The 18,176-nt window shown below is 41.3% G+C and overlaps 1 protein-coding gene across 3 annotated transcripts; it reads right to left on the minus strand.

The window, feature by feature from the left end:
- Positions 1 to 4,055: 4,055 nt before the first annotated feature.
- On the minus strand, positions 4,056 to 17,837 carry lmbr1l (limb development membrane protein 1-like). 3 transcript variants are annotated; one of them, XM_069659944.1, is made up of 17 exons: positions 17,632 to 17,837; positions 10,746 to 10,830; positions 9,069 to 9,102; positions 8,578 to 8,717; positions 7,913 to 8,016; positions 7,665 to 7,788; positions 7,504 to 7,572; positions 7,351 to 7,415; positions 7,149 to 7,221; positions 6,962 to 7,048; positions 6,779 to 6,855; positions 6,599 to 6,676; positions 6,436 to 6,509; positions 6,124 to 6,214; positions 5,952 to 6,018; positions 5,042 to 5,203; positions 4,056 to 4,489 (listed from the first exon to the last, which is right to left on the minus strand). In XM_069659944.1, the coding sequence occupies exons 1-17, from the start codon at positions 17,692 to 17,694 to the stop codon at positions 4,404 to 4,406; spliced, it is 1,479 nt and encodes a 492-aa protein (XP_069516045.1). In that variant the 5' UTR covers positions 17,695 to 17,837; the 3' UTR covers positions 4,056 to 4,403. The 3 variants fall into 3 exon arrangements, with proteins under 3 accessions (XP_069516045.1, XP_069516046.1, XP_069516047.1); XM_069659945.1 differs by having other exon boundaries at positions 6,962 to 7,041; positions 7,145 to 7,221; XM_069659946.1 differs by lacking the exon at positions 6,436 to 6,509 and having other exon boundaries at positions 6,564 to 6,676.
- Positions 17,838 to 18,176: the final 339 nt, after the last annotated feature.

Consider the following 18,176-nt stretch of genomic DNA (forward strand, 5'->3'; position numbering starts at 1 on the left):
TCTACAATTACCCACACCGACGTCTCTCTTCAAAGCCGTGCGAGAGAGGAGATATCCATCTGACATGAAAGGGAAAGGAAGGAAGCAAACATGTGCGGGTTGGAGATGGAAATAAAGTAATTATTATTGGGTTTTATTTTGGTGGGCCCCATCCTCCTGCCTCCCCCCTGCCTCCTTCTGGCTTTTAGCATTTTACTCCCACATCTCAGGATGGGAGTACATGGTCGGGTGAATGGTTTGGTTTCCTGTTAAAGCCAAAGCACAGAAAACGAGATCTTTCCTGTCTGGGTTAATCTACACTGCTTTGGTCTTTACAAATAAGCCCCTGTGCCTTGCACCTGGGTAAGTGGTCACATACCTGTGAGCTAAGTTTTTCTTCTTCTGTGGATTTGTCAGTGACTTATAGTATCACAAGCTCTGTACATCTCCAAATCAGCAGAGGATGAAAATACATTTGCAAACTCTCTTTTTAAAGGATGCAGTCATTGTAAAAACTGAAATTAGGTTTTGACATCTCAAGTGTTTCTCTTGTGTCTGTCAGCTGAATGGACACTTTGCAGGATCCACTTCCTCAGATGGAGGCCATAAGAAGGGTCAAGTCAAGGAGCTGACACCTCTTAAAAACACACACACACATTTGTCCTTGCTCGCTGCCCACCACTGCGCCGCCCATTCCACTGTCTCTCGGCATGTTATCAGTGCAGGAAGAGGCAGGGTGGTGCGCACTGATGTGGTCGCACACTCTGGATGATTCTTGGCTTATGTATTGTTACTTTGTTTTGGTACTTGCTTTACCTTTAAGATTATTATTATTATTATTAAGATTACACCTCTTACTGCATGTGTCATGTGACGTTATGAGGTGTAACACACAGTGATGCAAAACGTGTAAAGTCCAGGTTTGCGTTGCTTTCATCGGCTTTCATTTGGCCTCCGAAAAAGAGCTGTAGTGAGCTGAGGTTGAGGCGATGCTGCACTGAAGTGGACAATAGACTGAGAAGGGTGGAACTTCCTGGCCCGAGACAAGCAGGTCAAAGGTCAGGTATGATGCTATACATTGTTTTGTGGTCATGACCCAAAAAAAGATAACACACACTGTATAGATCACATGCTTATGGAGTTATGAATTGAACTCATTGTGTTTTCACAGGTTTAACACCATTTACCCAAAGTTACCCCATGAACAAAGGCCTGTGCCAGTCGGCTGTGTGAAGTAAGTGTGCCGTGAGTGTGCACGCAGCACGGCGGGCAACTGTGGCAAACGGACAGTGTGACCTATTATCAGTTGATTAGCGAGCAAGTCTCGCCTTTTCCTGTGAGTGGTTCTGTCTTTGCGAGCGTACAAACGAGGGAATAACAGCCCCTAATGCACTTTGGCACGAACTTCAAACGGCCGACTGTCAGGAAAGCTAATCTGCGTCTTTTTCCCCCCTTCATTCTTATGTTTTGACAATAAAGATAGCATATCTCATCCCATTACAAGCTGCCCGTCTCCCGCCTTGTCCCCGATATGCCTGACAACCACTCCAATAGAGTGTGTTACCCAATGGGACTGCTGGGACACTTTGATTGCACTGCTATCGTCCTTTATATTGTGCTGCAGGGAGAGGTGCTATGCAAGTATTTCCCCAACGTAGTCCAAGGTTACGTGTATGAAAGGCTGTTTCATTCTGTGTGTGTATCGTACATTAATAGAGAATGAAATCTCACACCTATGGCAAAAATTTTACACTATTTCCCTGAAGTGTTTAATGTGATAGATATAGTGTTAGCAGTGAGTAGCAGATAAAATACATGCAACTCACACTTGCATAGATGAAACTAGCTTATATTTTGCAACAGGAAGGGTTTATATTTACTTTGAATCATTCAGCAATGTGTAAGTATTGCCCTAAATGTGTTTACCAAGTCATGTCTAAAGGAATAGTGAATAATGACTGTAAATGGCCTTTCTCAGATGTTTTTTGGCCCTCTGAATCATCTACCGTTGACCTAACTTGTGACACCATCAGTCTGGGTTTGTTCAAACATTAATCACATAACAAACTCCTCTTTCTTAAAGCACTAACTTCGCTCAAACACACCTTATATGTGGCTTATTTGTCACTTCCTCAGGGCGCAGCCAGTCTCCAGATGTGCAAGTAATGCTACGGCGACATTTGAGTTCATTTCCTTTTAGCAGAGGAAACTCAGAGCAAAACAAAACCCAAACCAAATAAGCTTAATTAAAACATCCAACAAAACAAAACAAGAAATGCAAACAAAAATCAGGCGGGAGAAATTAATCAGAGCTGGGGTTTTTCTTGAACTGACTTCAGAAAAATGAGGCGAGGAAATGAACAATAGGCATGAAAAAGGGATGGAAGAAAGGAGGTGGGTGGGTGGTTGGTGAGGACATGAAGGAGTGGATGTGAGCGAGCGCCGCTTCTCCTCCTGATTCCATCCTGAGTTTTTATCTGGCAGTTGCATCAGATGGGGGGGGAAAGCATGGGCTACGGCTGTAGCGGCGTCGGGGCTGGATGCCGCTGACAGACAGGCCAAAATAATGCTTTCTTCTGATGCTGATTAAAGAAGTGCAACAAAAGGGTGGAGGGACGTAGAGGACAGACGCCCTGAGCAGCCACACATCCCGGTCACAATGTAGTCAGCTTTCCCAAAATGTAGCAGTCATGTAACAGCATCAAAGAGGCGGGTTACAGTAAGAGTCACCTTGATGTGTATCCAAAAGAACACAAACTACTTAAAAACACAAGACAATTTTTATTGCTTTCTGTTAATGGTGATGGTTAAAAATTAAGCTCAGCACATTTCAAAAGGTACACAAACACAATTTTGTAGCTTTGAGAACGACTCTTAAGATTTTTTTACCCCAACTGTATCACATCGGACATTTTTAAGAGTAATGACTTTACGTGTGAAGCAGAGACCCCAAAAATGCTCATAAATAATGATAAAAACTGTACATTATAAAAATGTGTTCCCAAAAACCAACCTTAAGTTCCCAGAAAAAGTGAAATGAGTAAACCTCAGAGTGCCCTGTATTTAATACATATCATGACTAACCAGAGAGGGACTCAAACAACACAGAGGCTGGTGTTGGGTTTAAGAGACACTGTCCCCTGCTGGTCGAACCAACAGCTAATAACCTGCTGATACAGCAGCAAAGGCAAACGGTGACACAGGATCACCAACACATTGAGTAGGATGAGACACAGCTGACGAACATGATATAACTTCTGTTATCAAAGCATAGAAACTGACAGCAGAAGGGTTTGCATAGACTGATTGTCACATTTGGAAACATTCTGAAACATCCAAGCATTCATCTGATTCTCAACACAGAGGGCTGAGATGGAAATATACCTCACAGAAAACTAACAGAAAGCATACAATAAAAATTGAAATTACTTTTGGTAAAGTTAAAAAGTGGAATGTTTATAAAATATTGCACTTCCCCAAACAAAGTCTTAATAATTCACAGTTTGATTGGTCAAAGGCAGAAGTTCCTCCGAGTGAGTGTCACATGGCATCAAAAGTCTTTCACAAGACAAAGAGTAAAGCTTTTTTTAAAGTCTATTTTTATAAATCAATGAGTCAAACTCACTCATTACGTTTACTTTCATCTACAAAAGTAAAAACCCTGCATCATGATGAATCACCACAGAAAATGCTCTTAAGCTACTAGCTAACGTGAGATGTAAAAGAGCTCAAACACTGACAATACTACCTCACTCTCATATTCCCTGTGTAACCTGCAGACCCATGGTATAGCCATCTATTTTCTCCTAATTACAGCTTCCTCTCATTAACTAACATAACACTGGTGCAGACTGAATCACATGGAAATTAGATTCCCAATCTTAAAATAGTGTTACAACCGAAGAGAGGAAAGCGCGGGGAAGCCTCAGAGAAAGGGAGAGCACTCAACCGACCTGGAGCAGGAAGAGGAAATTATGTCACAGTTACAATGTAATATTTCAAAATAACCCTGCTGACTTTCCACGTGTCGACAGATCAACGGCTATCCGCTGGATCCTCTTTTCAACAGGCATGTTGCTCTGTTATTGTCCACTCTGGCAGCACTGCCAATATGACTTTAATCCCTTTTCCCCTTTTTCCAGTCGCAACAATGACTCAGCTGACCGCTTGTACCAGCACTTGTTCTTGCAGTCGAATAAATGCACACAGTTGGACCCTGATATATTGGTCATTTAACACAGCTTCGATTGGAGCTTCCACTGACACAGCGCAGATAGACTCCTCATCTTTTCCAGTCTCCTCACACTGAACCAATGCACCAACTGGCAGAGGGACTGAATTGCAAATGCCTTTAATCCAAAATGTGCATATTTTAAGAGGCTCAGTTTCTTAAGGTTAGGACAGGCAGTGGTGAGGAGGAAAAGTCACTGGATTTTAGACAGTCCACTGGCCAGGAGGAGCCTGAAGGGGACGGTGGAGCGTGACACAGTTAAAGGCAGTCTGTGGAGACCTGAAATGCAAAAAAAAAAAGACCATAATGTCACACACAATAATAAGGTGGAGCAAAAACTTGTAACCCTAAAGAAAATAGTGTTTTAGGTGAAATAAAAGTCGATTAATCACAGAACAAAAGTGAGTTGGGAGGCAATGGGAAAGTGCAGGAGAGCTGCCACAGTGCAGAGATGCTATCTGTGTAGTAAGGAAGGGGATTGCGTGTATGTGCGTGTGTGTTGGCGTGTTCATGCTCTGAGCGCTTGTTTGTGTTGGGTGGAGGGGTAGAGGGCGTGTGTGCTGCGAGGGGTCTAGGGCGGTGTGCCTTAAGGTCCCCAAGGAGACCTGGCTCTCCTCTTGTCCCTTTACACTTTCCTGAAATAATTGTATTCTTTCTATCTGAGGAAGAGAGACCAGCCCACAGGGAAATGGGGCCAAAGGTGGGAAAACATATGACACAGCTACCCAAGAGCTACGGATTTCAGTGCAACACAAGCTCGCAGACCCAGAAATATATATACAACGTTTTCAAATACACAGTACTGAAAAAGTTAAGTAAAAGTAGACTGACCAAAGGCACGGATGAGCTCCCTCTGTACGGCCCAGGTGACTGTCTTGATCAGGGAGGCTGAGGTGAGACCAGCAAACAGCATGTTGTACAGGAAGACGATGTAGAAGTTCCCAAGCCAGTTATACCGACCAAAGTCTCCCAGGAGATCAAAGCGAGTGATGCCTGACACAGAGGAAAAGAAGCAAAAGAAAGTGTTTTACTAGTGATTAACTACTGAAGGCAGGCCTAACCTACAGCTACAGTATCCATGGCATACAACGCCCTCTTGTGGTTTTTTATTAAAACTACAAGTAAAATATTGATTCAGCAACTCCATGTGTTTTATTACTTTCCAATGACCATATAGCTAATTATGAAAGTATACCACTATATAAGAAATCTGTGCAATTTCAGAAGAAAAAAAAAATGTTTCCCCGGATTTAAAACACATTTTTCATGGTCTTCTTTGAACCGTCTCACCAACATGGACAGTTCCTTTTAATGAATTGCGTTGTGGGACAACAGCCTACTTTAACAGGACTCTTAAATATATAGCTTGTATGCTATTAATCCTAATTGTTATACTTAAAACGTGTACAGTGTGTATGTATTCTTAATGTGGACACTTTCCATTAAAAACACAGAACTTTAAACCTGCTTAGAATTAGTTAGTGGTGTAACAATGCATCAATTTAAAGATTCGATGATCGACAATGTAATACGATTAATACAAAGTGAAAAAACACCAGTCCATACTGTCCTCTTCAAGATACACTGAATGCTAATTTGGCCAACCAACCGTGTAACTGTAACGGATTATATTAAATGGGCTCATATCGTCTAATATCAATCAAAGGCCTACAAATTAGTTTTTAAAAGAATACATATAATATGGTATCATGATGAAACCTGATTTATGCTGCATCCTTACCCAGTGTGCGTGAAAAGACTGGCAGTGCTGAGCTCAGGATGAGCAGTGAAACACAGTTTGCAATCATCTGAAACAAAGAGACATCTAAAGGTTACAATACAATAAAGAAAACAACTGATTACATCTGACTGCGAGATGAAATGTATGTATGTAAAGGTTAGCTGTCAGGCACCTGTGTGAGGTTGGTATCCTGTGCACGAGGCAGGAGGCCAGTGAAGAGAGGAGAACTGTAGAAGCCCACCACTGAGGACACCATCAAATAGCTAAAATTCATTTTAAGGACAACATTGGAAAGAAAATTCACATACTCACAGTAAAGAAAAGTAAATTTGTCTGCCATGTTTCATATGAATGTAACAGCATGAGTCAACATCCCACATGGGTCAAATATCAGGGACAGTCTGTAAGTGGTTGAGTCGGAGCCAAATGAAGTTTACTCTGTGTTTACACACTCATTCAGTAGGTGAACAGGGCGAAAGGATACAGAATAAGGACTACTTGAACTGCAGCGCCCAGTGAGCCGAACATGGAGAAGGAGGCCATCCCCAGGTGAGGGTCCTGAAACACAGAGAAATAACCATCAGTGTTCACAGATGACTGGCTGGTGCACACAAAGCAGCACATTTTCTTTTTGGCTGAATCCTTACCTCCATCCCTCTCGGCATAGCCGTCTCATCGAGGAGCAACTCCAGCACATTGAAACAAACCATCAGCACACACATCACCTGAGGAGTAATGCACAGTAATTATAAAATGATTGAATAAATTATCTGTGTCATTTGTGTAATCATCTGCAAATACGAGTGAATTAATAATAGAAGCTATACCGTCAGTGCGAGGAGCATAAGCATGGCCAGTGGATAGCCCAGGTTTCGCTGCCAGGGGGACGCTTTCCTACGCATTTCTGGGAGGAAAACATGTAGAAAAAAAATGTAAAAAGAGAAGTGTACAGCAAATCATAAAAATGTAATCAGTGTGAGACAGACAGCAGCCTGCTCAGTCAGTCTTACCCAGGGCAATACGCTTGCTCTGGACTGCTTGGTACTCTCTCTTCATCGCCTCCATATTCAGCTTGACCCAGCATGACGTACTGCCACCTTCATACACACAACAACACATGTAAGAAACTAAAAGTCAGTGAATCAGGTTTGAATTAAATCATCAGAAGAAGGAGAGTGTTCATGGTGCTGCACTCACAGTTCAGTTTCCTGGAGAGGGAGTCTTCCTCAAATGTTGTGCAGTTCAAAGTATCTTCTACATCCTCCAACAGCTGAGGGGGAGAGGAGACATCAATCAATGTTGAAACTATGGTTCACAGCTACGAGAATACTGTTAATGTAAATGTTACTCTCTATAAGGATGGAAGTGTTTTTCCCAAGTCACTTGGTCTGTGGCTTACCCGCGGTTTGACCAATAGGCTGCCAGTTACACTGAACATTCGGGACAAGCCAAAGGGAGTGCACACTAAGGAGAGATAAACAGATGGTGATACACAAGTTTAATTCGCTAAAGTCTTAAGCTGCTCATGTAATTGTGTTTGAGATATACTTACATAAGAGCAGCAACACTCCAAACAGAGAGATGCCCGAGTACAGGTAGGGAAGGTAATACTCCCACAGGTCTGCGATTCAGAGGTGGAGAGTGTAAGACACTAAATAAAAAGGGTAAAACCAGTAGTCATTGAGGGATACCTGTAATATGCATGTGACTCACCGTAGAGGCTTTTCCTGGCTATGTTGTCATGGAGGAGGGCTGATGCAACCCACACAATGCCCAGCACAAGCAGAGCCAGCAGCAACAGCAGCACAACTGCTTCATACACTCGTGCCATTACCCCCTACACAAACAAAAGAGATGATCAACAGGGTCATACACACATGCTGTCAACTTACAGTTAAGCCTTTATTAAATGGATTTGGAGTCTAGAGGCACCTCCTGTGAGGGAATGCCAGTGACGGTACCTTTTTGGAGCCTGCAAATCCCTCAGACTCAGTGAAGAAGTAGGCAAAGGGCATGAGGAAGACCAGCGATAAATTGGAGAAAAGGAAAACTAGGTTCCACAATCCTAACAAGTGAGAAAGAGACAAATGTTAGTTTTCAGTGCAATTGCAGTGAAGCATTTTGGCAGTACCACCATCAACCACTGTGAGGTGTCGTCTTGCCAAGCACTGTAGCAGAACTAGACGGGCCACCAAGTCACATGTGTGAATACAACTATAATGTGCATAAATAAAAAGGAATCAAACATGTGAAAATCTGATTCTCTCACATGAAACAACACTACAGGCATGGTTACTTTTGGCCAACATATTTATTGAATTTATATATCAGACGACCTATTGAATAGAGAACACTGAATTAAAACCAATCAATCGAAGTGGAAGGGGTCGGCTGAGGTAAAAACAGCAGGTGGAAAACATTTGGATCATTTCTAGAAACAAACAAGGTCACAGACGCTCTATCCATAATAATGATCTGTTTGGACACAGGCCTGTAGTGTATTGATTTGGAGGTTATAACTAGTGATCCTCATTAAGTCTGAACCAGTTACAAACAGTGGTGTTCTCTTGGTTGTTTGACAGTTATCAACTGTTTGATGTTGTGGACTAATAATTTAAAAAAGTACCGTGGATAAGAGATCCATTGAGCCACTGCATGTAGTAGCTCTGTGGGAAGGTGAGCAGCACCTCGTTCGACAAAATGGATATGGGGAGAAGGAGCACAGCACACACTGCAACAGACAGGGTGAACGTGCACAACCACAGCCTGGGAGAAGAAAAAAAGACAAGCTGTCAGTGAGGTCACATGTAGGTAGGTGTGATGTATGCCTCAGCCTAGGTGAAAGGCTAGGGTGGCCCAGGATTAGGTAATACAGTGCCAGCGTGTAGGGACAAAGGGCGCAGTGACACAGGCATGCCCCAATTCATACCACCCAGCAAATAACCACACAGGCGCAAACAAGACGGGGCAATAAATCTACTGCTAAAAGGCCTCAGGGAGCTACACATGTCACGTTGACTAAGTTATCTGCTCAACCATTCACACTGACACTAATCACAGTGAGTGAGTGAACACAGATTCCTGTGAGTCGGTCAATCATTACAGGTTTTCACTTACGAGATTTTGTTGACAGTGGCATCTTCAATATCATCTGAAAGAGAGAGAGAGGAGAAACAAGTAGGTTAACAGCTTTTGCAAAGGAGATTCTAGCCATTTTTACATCTAAGTTTTCACAAGGGTAAGTTAGCTACTTAACTGAGGGAGGTTCAAACACATATCCCTCTAAAGGACGTGCAGACAGGTAAAGTGCTGAAATGTAAATATAAAGCAAGTCTGTGTTGTCATAAGAAAGTTTAAGCTGTTTGTGTGTACTCTACATACATTCTGTACATAGGGGAAAGCTGTGACAGAAACAGTCCACACGAGGAGGAAAGAAGTTAAGAAAAAAGTTTCACTGGCCTCAGAGTGGGGAGTGAGTTAGGGTTAGGAGCAAGTTAGGAACATTTTGTTCAAGCAAGACCAAAACACTAGTAAAAACTGAATGACATGCGAGTAGAGAAAGAAGGGATTATCAAGAATACCAGAGGGACCATTCTGAATGTGTTGCTCTACGCCCTAAACACTCTGTAAACCCCCCAGAACCTGTTAAGTATTAAGCATTTCTAGAACTACGCTGTATGAATAACTGTGATGCACAGCACTGAGCATGATACTGTAGCGTCTTCCTTTGCAAATTTTGGCAAACTTGTTTAATAATGAATGAAAGCCTGAGGGTCCAAAACCTGTTTTTGTCTCCTTAGAGTCAAAAACAACTCTGTCAAAATATTGCAACATCTTCACATAGCTACAGGGCACAACCGCTCTGCTGTTGTTGATGCACAGCAAGCTAATGCATTGCAGGTTTTCAGCACTTGGAAAAAAAAAAAAGGAAAATTAAAAAAACAAAAAGGGCTAGCTGGACTTCCAACATCTGGTTCCAATATTGTAAAGTTATTGGCTTTATTATGTAACAGTTGGTGGAGTCAAACTGCCGAACTCTTAACCTAACCCTCACCCTCACCCTGCTCTAAACTTACTAGAGTTTAAAAAAATCTATTTTAAAAAATAGAGAACACATTCAAGTTTCAATTGTGTCATAATGGTTGCACTTATGGAATAAAGGTAGTTTGTCAGCTACAAAGTTGATAATAGCAAACACTGTGTTTACAAAAAAAGGTTGTAAACATTTTGCCACAAAAAGTAAAACCAGCAACATCATGACAAATGCAGTCAGTTTCATAGCGTTGGTGCGAGAGCATATGCTTGTTAAAAAAAGATCTCCTTTGAGATGTTGTCATCTAAATAGAGGGGCCTCTAAGCTTCACGTCAAAAAGTTCACCTCTGTTTGTCTTGTAACAACATTCTTCACCGCCCCTCCACCACCCTGATCCACAGGGACGCTGCTTGAAGAGCTGGTTACATGTTACGTAACACGCCTCCTGCACCTCTGGACTCCAACAGTCAAAGTCCAGAGCCTTGGGTTGAAATGTGCCGTGCATGGACTTTTTTTATAGATTAAAAATTCTTTAAAAGTACGATGACTACATTAAAAAACTAGATATTGTAAATGCAATGCATAGTGCCTGAATAGAACCTGTTCTTGCTTGAAAAATGTGGCCTACATACTCTCAGAACTGTATGCTATGCTTTTCAACACCATCAATTCCCCTCCAGGCAATTCTCCGTAAGCCTGTGATCTCAATCTTCCTCACAGAGTCGGCTTTGTGTGGCGCATCTATTAACTTTAAAACTCACCTGTGATAAACTCTGCAGCCTTCTTGAAGTGGGTCAGTATGAGGTAGGACACCATGTAAAGGCATGTAAACAGGAGTACACAGATCTGCAGAAAGAAACAGAAAGGTCATTTTCATTTTGCGCATTTTGAGAACATTGCTGAAAAAAGAGTGTGTTACATTTTACTTGTTTTAGCAGCTAATTGTATAAAAGAAACCGTCCTGTTCTGCCCTGGAGTGCTGATAAGCAACCCACTTAATTAGGTTGGCTTATATCTCTGATTTAGTATGTTCTAAAAGGTCTTCAAGTGAGGATGGAAAAACAGCACAGTCATCGAAAACATCCAGGGAAGATAGATTGTTCATAGGCTGTGGAGATGCAAAGCATACAGTCGACTACAACATATTTGTTCTTCATAGAATGTCCTGTTCTGTGTGGGTAAACACAACAAGCCATATATGGATACAAATGCAAACAGCTAAAACCAATCTCCATTTTGCCAAGGTCAAGATGGACAGATGGGGTCCGAAGATTACCATTTTACTCCAACAAAGAGCAAAATAGGGGACAGTGATAAACTAGGAGGGATTAAGGGTAGTAAAAGAAGGTTTAATACCAGTGACAGCCCCCCTACTGCGTGGAAAGATCATTATCTGACATTATACTAAATCCACCAACAAATTCAGGCTAAACCTATATTCACTCAGCAATCTGTTGTCTGGCAGAGCTCTCAACATTTTAACCTAAACACAAGAAGTCCTCTCTCTGATGAACTCTCGTTCTGTCTGTATACCCTTTATGCTCAGACAAACACGGATTAATGTTTGAATACAGGATGACTCAACTGTGTGGACCTTCCAGGAGAAAACAAAGTGACGTTACAGCAAACAAATTAACAGACACGTCCCAAACAAATGTGAATGCTGAACTTGTGTTTCAAGAATGAAAACACAATAGAAACTTGTTAGTGACAGAGGGGGCATGTGCTCCTCTCTTCCATACAAGTGCCTCTCTTAGAAAAACAATACTCTTACTACTTTTCAACAATTTGGACAAAATACTCAAGGTCAATCGCCATGCTTGCTTTGTGCGGTTTTGACACAAGTAAACATAGTTTTTCCATGGATAGAAAAATAAGAGACATTTCCTTCTCTATCATCAACTCAACTCTATCAGACTCAACAAATCCAAGGCCTTGTTGCTGGTTAAACTAAAATGTCTCTCTGTCTGAACGGTGGGCATGTTTTGTCACTCTCCTGTGGTCTGGCTAAGCCCTACATTGTCAGCCATGTTAGCGAGTCACTGTTGGTTTCCGATAAACATTAATTTAGTCTTTAAAAGTACACTTAATTAGAGGGAGGATAATCACCAACTTATATTAGAGCATAATAATATAAGATATTTGACATGTCAAGAACGTGCCATCTGGGTCATTGATATAGCTACCTTCCTGATGTGAACAAACAATCGGCATGTTAGTGTTGCATGCTACCTCGAAAATGCAAAGTATGCCCTGTTAGCATGATTATAAATACAGCTGAGACTGACACGCATTTAGTTTTTTTTTAGATTTCCTGTCATAAACCTTAATGTTGGTGAAGTAGACCTTCTGCCTTGATTCTGTTGAGTAAAAATTCACAAGGTCACCAAAATAATCCGGATTAAGGTCTGTCAATCAACAGTGTCTGTGATAAATGTTGTATACTCAGCCATTCAACAGTGTAAATAAAGTGCACTAAAGTGTTGAACTGACAGATGCATTAATTATGTTGCAAGACCACATACATAGATCGAAAGTTTCTGCATGGCAGCTCAGAGGAAACCCAGTAAGGGTGGCAGGATGTTGTCATTGTCCCTGGGGTAACAACAGTAACAAAACAAAGAGGGCGAAGCTCTCTGGAGAATGTGACAACATACTCTCAGGTGAAAAACCTGTATCTCAAAACAAAGATAGGCATCAAGGGTTCATTAGAAATAAAATGTATTAAGCCTCAGGATGCCATGAAAGTTATGCTACACATACTATGAACAACAAAAGGTCCCTCAACAATAGAGGAGTAGGTCAAAACTATCCATGGTGAGACAATGTGTGTTTGTTACTTTTAATCAAATTCATAACAAAGGGGAATTTAATTGGATCACTTGGACATATGGCACAATGACAATTGGGGTCAGGGTATGGGCATATGCCCCTCCTTCTGTATGGTTCCAGTGTTTCTGTTTTTGATTACTCTAATGCCGTTTTAGGCAGAGAAGCAAATAAAATGTCAAATATATCTTGTCGTCATGTTGTACCTAATCTTTATCCAGGCAGGTTCGTGAATTTTAGGGACGGCAAGTGTTTCTGTTTGTACTACACTTTTAGGCCGAGTAATATTGACCAATCGCGTATCAACAGGCTGCGGCGTATGCAGGAAAAACAGTCTGTGTGGAGAGCAAAAGCAGGCAGAATGTAATGCGCCGCAATGACATCCTGGTTCCCATCAGCGGGCACCTGACAGCTTCTTATTAATCTCTATAAACAGACATCTGCAGATAAATTCAGCTAACAATCCGTTCTAGATCGAAGATTCAACTTGAGATAAATTCCCTGATGCTGTGTCACGAAAGCCGTTCAGCGTTCAGATTTCCCGACTTCCTCGAATGCATCAGAAATGATCGATCCGACCTCCGCTCAACAAACGAGCATTTTACAAGTTTTCTTCTCCTCATTTTGACTTTTAACTAATATGCATCATGATGTTGAAACTTCGGCAAAGGTTAGACCAGTTTATTAAAGTAAATCACAAGAACAACGCTTTCCTTTTCTGTAAACAATGCAGCACACAGAAAAATGGACTTGATTGGAAGTCGTTTATCGCTAAGCGCTGGCTACACGCCCGGCATGTTAACCTTTGCACCCAGAGGCTATGTCACCGTCAGGCTACAGCCTATGGGATCCGAGATTGTGCTGTACCTGGTCCGGTACACACCTAACATGGCGTCATTATGCCTTACACAGTCAAATACATCTAGTTTACATATTTTTATTTCAAACTAACAAGTTAATTCGTTTCTTTTGGTTGTGTAAAAAGGAATGTAAATTTGTACCATACTAGCTGCCTCATATAACAATAATGGACTGTACAACTAATCAGCTCAGTCGACAAAATAGTTCAAAATTCAGCCTAAGTTTGGAAGAAGGATTAATTCAACAAAAGGAAAAGTAGGGAACAAAGGATGTATATTTGGTGAGAAATAGGTGGAGAGGCAGATTAACGCCTTTACAGTCCACACATATGTGAACACGTGCTGATTGGCAATGTTAAGAGCTGGCAGCACAAAGCTGGCCACTGAGAAGAGAGACATCTTTGTGTTGAACACAAAATCCCAGGGCTAAGAGTTCACTCAGAGAGTTTAAAATTCACAGAGTTACCTAAACATCTTTGTGCTGATTCAAGCAAAAACAATGACGCTCAAATGTTTTCACATCTTGCCTAACCTTGTTCCTGTACTAGCTCAAAAGGAGCGGGAGGTTGGCAGTGGCACAGTAAATCCCTTCAAAATGTCAAGTGGTCTCCCTCCCTCGGAGTGGGTTATTTCAGGGGCACCTGGCCTCTTGTCCAACCAAACACGTTCAGGCAAAGCATGACGGACTTTGTGTACAAGTAAGAGGATAGATTAGGCAAGACCTACGTCAGATATATTCAACAGCCAGAAATAACAAATATTTTGCACGGGCAAAGCTGTCCTAATCCAAAAGAGGGTGGGTAGCTACAGAATGTTGATACAGGAGTTTTGATCGTTTTACTGGAATGTATTGGCAAATGTTGGAGAGCTTAGCGATAAAAGATTTCAGAGAAGCTACAACTGAAAATTGAGCTAGGTGTTCATGTTCTCCAGAGAAGAAAACGAATGACGACAGAGTCTATGTGCTACGATTGTTATCCTCTAACATAACCATTATACAACCTCTGCTTAAAAAAGACCAAAACAAGGCAAGTAGATTAAACCCAACACTTCACTAACATTAAAGATCTTAAATGTCTCTTTGTCTTTTCTCAAACCTTAAGTCCTAACAAACACACTTTTGAAGTGGACTATAATCTTTCCAGTCTACAGCTTACATGGTGCTCAAACAACTTTTCTCATGTGTAGATATCTTAACATGTGCTGATGTTTGGTGTTCCATTTCACTATTTATCATGAGCTTCTGATCACTGATCCTTCCTTATTCCTCCTCAGGGTGTGGGCCTTGGGTGTGTACTCCTGGCTCGTCCATCTCATGTAGACAATATCATTAATCTACTTGGCTACACTTGCCTGATGCCCTCATATAACATGATTTACAATTCCAAGTAATTGATTGCTTATTTTTGCACAACTTTTTCATTGAGAGCTGCATGTTAACATGGTGTTGTTTCTTCCAAATAAGGCAGATTTTTTTTCTATTCAAATTGTGGGGAAAAAAATAACTTTAATAAATATATATCAAATAAATTTGATAACACTTCAAACTTAAAGTACCCTTTTTTCTTCCAGTCAAGCTCAATTTTTTTCCAAACCATTTGTCTGTCCTCCAACTATATTCTAACAGAGTACTATTATTATGCAAAGTGGCCTGCAAGTCTTCTGACCACTGAGAGTTTTCTGCAGGCCTGGCCTTTGCAAAGTCCTGTGACTCAGAAGCAGTAAGCCCAAAATACTGGCACTCTCTGTCTCCTCGTCTACAAAGACTATTTTAATATCTGACAAGTTTTCCATCCAAAAGGCCTTTAGGCAGATCAGTTAGTAAATGCCAAGTCATAACAAGAAATCTTATTCAAAAACAAGCATTAATAGTGAGTGTTTGCAGCTTATATGTTCGATCAAAAATCACCCACAATTTATTTCAAAGGATGCTTATTTCAATATGATGCTATATATTAAACGTGTAATATAGATGCTGTATATTTGATAGTTATGTTTTAGACAGTCCATATGTCAGGAACCTTTCCTTCACTGTATCAAATACTTAAATATAGCCTTGATGTTTCTACATTGTATGTATGTATTAACATATGCATTTTCTACTCTGTAATATGCCTTACAGTTTAACATTAGCAGAGACCACTCTCTTTCTCTCTCTGTCAATCTATTATGTTCCGCATCAAAAAAAGCTCAAGTTAGAAATGTTACGGTCAAAACCTAATATGTGACTGACTGCATCAGGTCAATGTGAGCTTTTGTGGGCAATGTGTTACAAGGACTGTCCTTATGAGGCTACTGGAACTAAGTATCCAGAACCGTATAGACACCAATGTGTTCCATGATCCGCCATTAGGATGTCACAACTCTCCCTCTCTCTACGGCTGTGAAAGTACCGTCACTCACTCAGTCAGTCAGTCAGTCACATACAGACCCGTGTGTAGGGCTGACCCCGGCGGTCAGCCAAAAATTCACAGCTTGTGCTTGTATCTGCTTGTTCTTCTTCTCCTTCTTGGGGCGGCTGTGGCTCAGTGGTAGAGTCGGTCGTCTCTCGATTGGAAGTTGGGGCTTCGATCGACTGCTACAGTCACATGTCGAAGTGTGCTTGGCCAAGACTATGAACCCCAAATTGCTCCCTTTTACCATTTCTTTCAATGTGATGAGTCTGTATCTGTTTGCTGCTTTGCTTTCAGAACACTGACTGTTTAGACTACTGACACAAATTCCTTAATTCAAAATTGGCTGATAGATGATAAGCTTGGCCTGAAACCATTAATACCCAGAGATGTAGGGGCAGCTGACCAGTGTGAGAGGGAGCACTGAGAAGAGATGGTAAGCTGGAGTCTTGTGGCCGCCAGTGGCTTAAGAAGGGGGGTTTCGACTAATGGCATTAGGTCTTTAGGTGAAAGGGCCAATGACAAAACAAGGTCATTTGAATAAATAAAAATACTTCTCATCGCAATTTCCTTCTATGAGTAACCACAAGAGTAAAAAATGTATATCTGCTACTAAAAGCACTGCAGTATTGGAGCCCTGAAACTAGAACGTTAACATATTTTAAAGGTTATTAATTTTTATGATGTATAATCCATCCATAAGCTAAATCTGCCTGCTGGCCTAATCTACACTTGCACATCATCTCTTGCAGTACTAGCACAATGTGGGCTTCAGTTTCTTATCTATGTACAGTACAGCAAACCAGGACAAATTGATAAGTCAACCACTTATTCTGAAGTGTGCAGTAGAAATATGTAGCCTAGTTTGTCATTGTCTCTTATACACCGTACAAGAGGTACACCGTATCAGCAATATCTCCAATATCATGAAAAGAACTGTCAATGGGATCTGATTGTACCTTAACAGGTTAAAGGTCAGAAACTATGTGCCTTGCTGTAACTGAACTGATCTTTCTGTAAAGTCTGAAGTTCAACAGGCTGTAGCCTAGATGTTACACAAAGCAGAGTCAATCACTATGAAAGTAGCGCACAGATAAAATGCATCATTACTAGTGTAGTAAAATGTAAAGCAGCGTAATTCAAACCATAGCAAACAGATAAAGGACGATTTGAGAAGAGGCTCTGATCTTTACAACTCAACAGAAGAAGTCAACCCAGATGCTGAGTAAGCTCCTTCATGTTCCTGTGCATAATGACCAGCTGCATCCGCGCGACAATTAACGTCTGTACACAAGTTCAGCTTTAACTGTAAAAAGAAGCTCATTTTTTACCTGTAAATAACCTTAAAGTCACGTTAAAACTTTTGTTACAAAAACTTTTGTTTAATGCTGAAATATGAGACTTTGGCAATATACATTTGAGGGTTGAACTTTCGATGAGTCACGCGAAAAAAAGCTTGGTAAACGACTTAGCTTACTTGCTGTACTTGGGTGACTGGCTGTATTGTTAGAGGCGACCCTCATATGCATATTAACAAACGGTTACAATGGTTCAGCGTTACTTACTATGGTCTCCCGGACACGGTTGTGGAAAAGTTGCTCTCTAACCGACACGTCCTCCGCTTCCATTCTACAAAACCATACCCGTATCCGCAGGCTTAAAAGCGCTGGGACGAGGCGAAAATTGTCAAAAAGTTATTAAAACACGGCTCATCTTCAAAGCAATGCTGTGGTTATGTGGCCGAGAAGCCCGGTTGCATTTAAACGGCGGACGAGCTCGCCGCTACACTCAGCTCTGATAAAACAAACAAGGAGGGGTCTCCAGGGGGCGGGGCTAAAAGATGGGAGGAAGCTCGGAGACAGGTAGCTGTCAATCATCACTATAATTAATAATACAGCGTCATCATTCTATTTATGTCATTCATGCTCAAAGGTGTGTGTACATACTAAACATACCAGAGAGGGTAATTAAAGGTTAAAATGTTCTTGACGTGGACATGTAGCCTACTCACTGTTATTAGTTCACATGTAGGCCTCCAGCATAATTTTCCAAAATACTAATGAATGAATGGATATTTACATCTGTTCGTGAGAGGGCATGACTTTTTTGG

The sequence above is a fragment of the Semicossyphus pulcher genome, unplaced genomic scaffold, assembly GCF_022749685.1.
Source record: "Semicossyphus pulcher isolate SPU_LCO1_2020_fin unplaced genomic scaffold, fSemPul1.0.p SCAF_13, whole genome shotgun sequence".
NCBI classification, from domain to species: Eukaryota; Metazoa; Chordata; class Actinopteri; order Labriformes; family Labridae; genus Semicossyphus; species Semicossyphus pulcher.

Coding starts and splice junctions, on each gene's coding strand:
- lmbr1l (XM_069659944.1), bottom strand. CDS start 17,694: ATGGAAGCGGAGGACGTGTCGGTTAGAGAGCAACTTTTCCACAACCGT. Junction 8,718..9,068: donor GCCACTGTCAACAAAATCTC/GTAAGTGAAAAC, acceptor TTCTTCTCCCAG/GCTGTGGTTGTGCACGTTCA. Junction 6,856..6,961: donor GAGCAAGCGTATTGCCCTGG/GTAAGACTGACT, acceptor TTTTCCTCCCAG/AAATGCGTAGGAAAGCGTCC.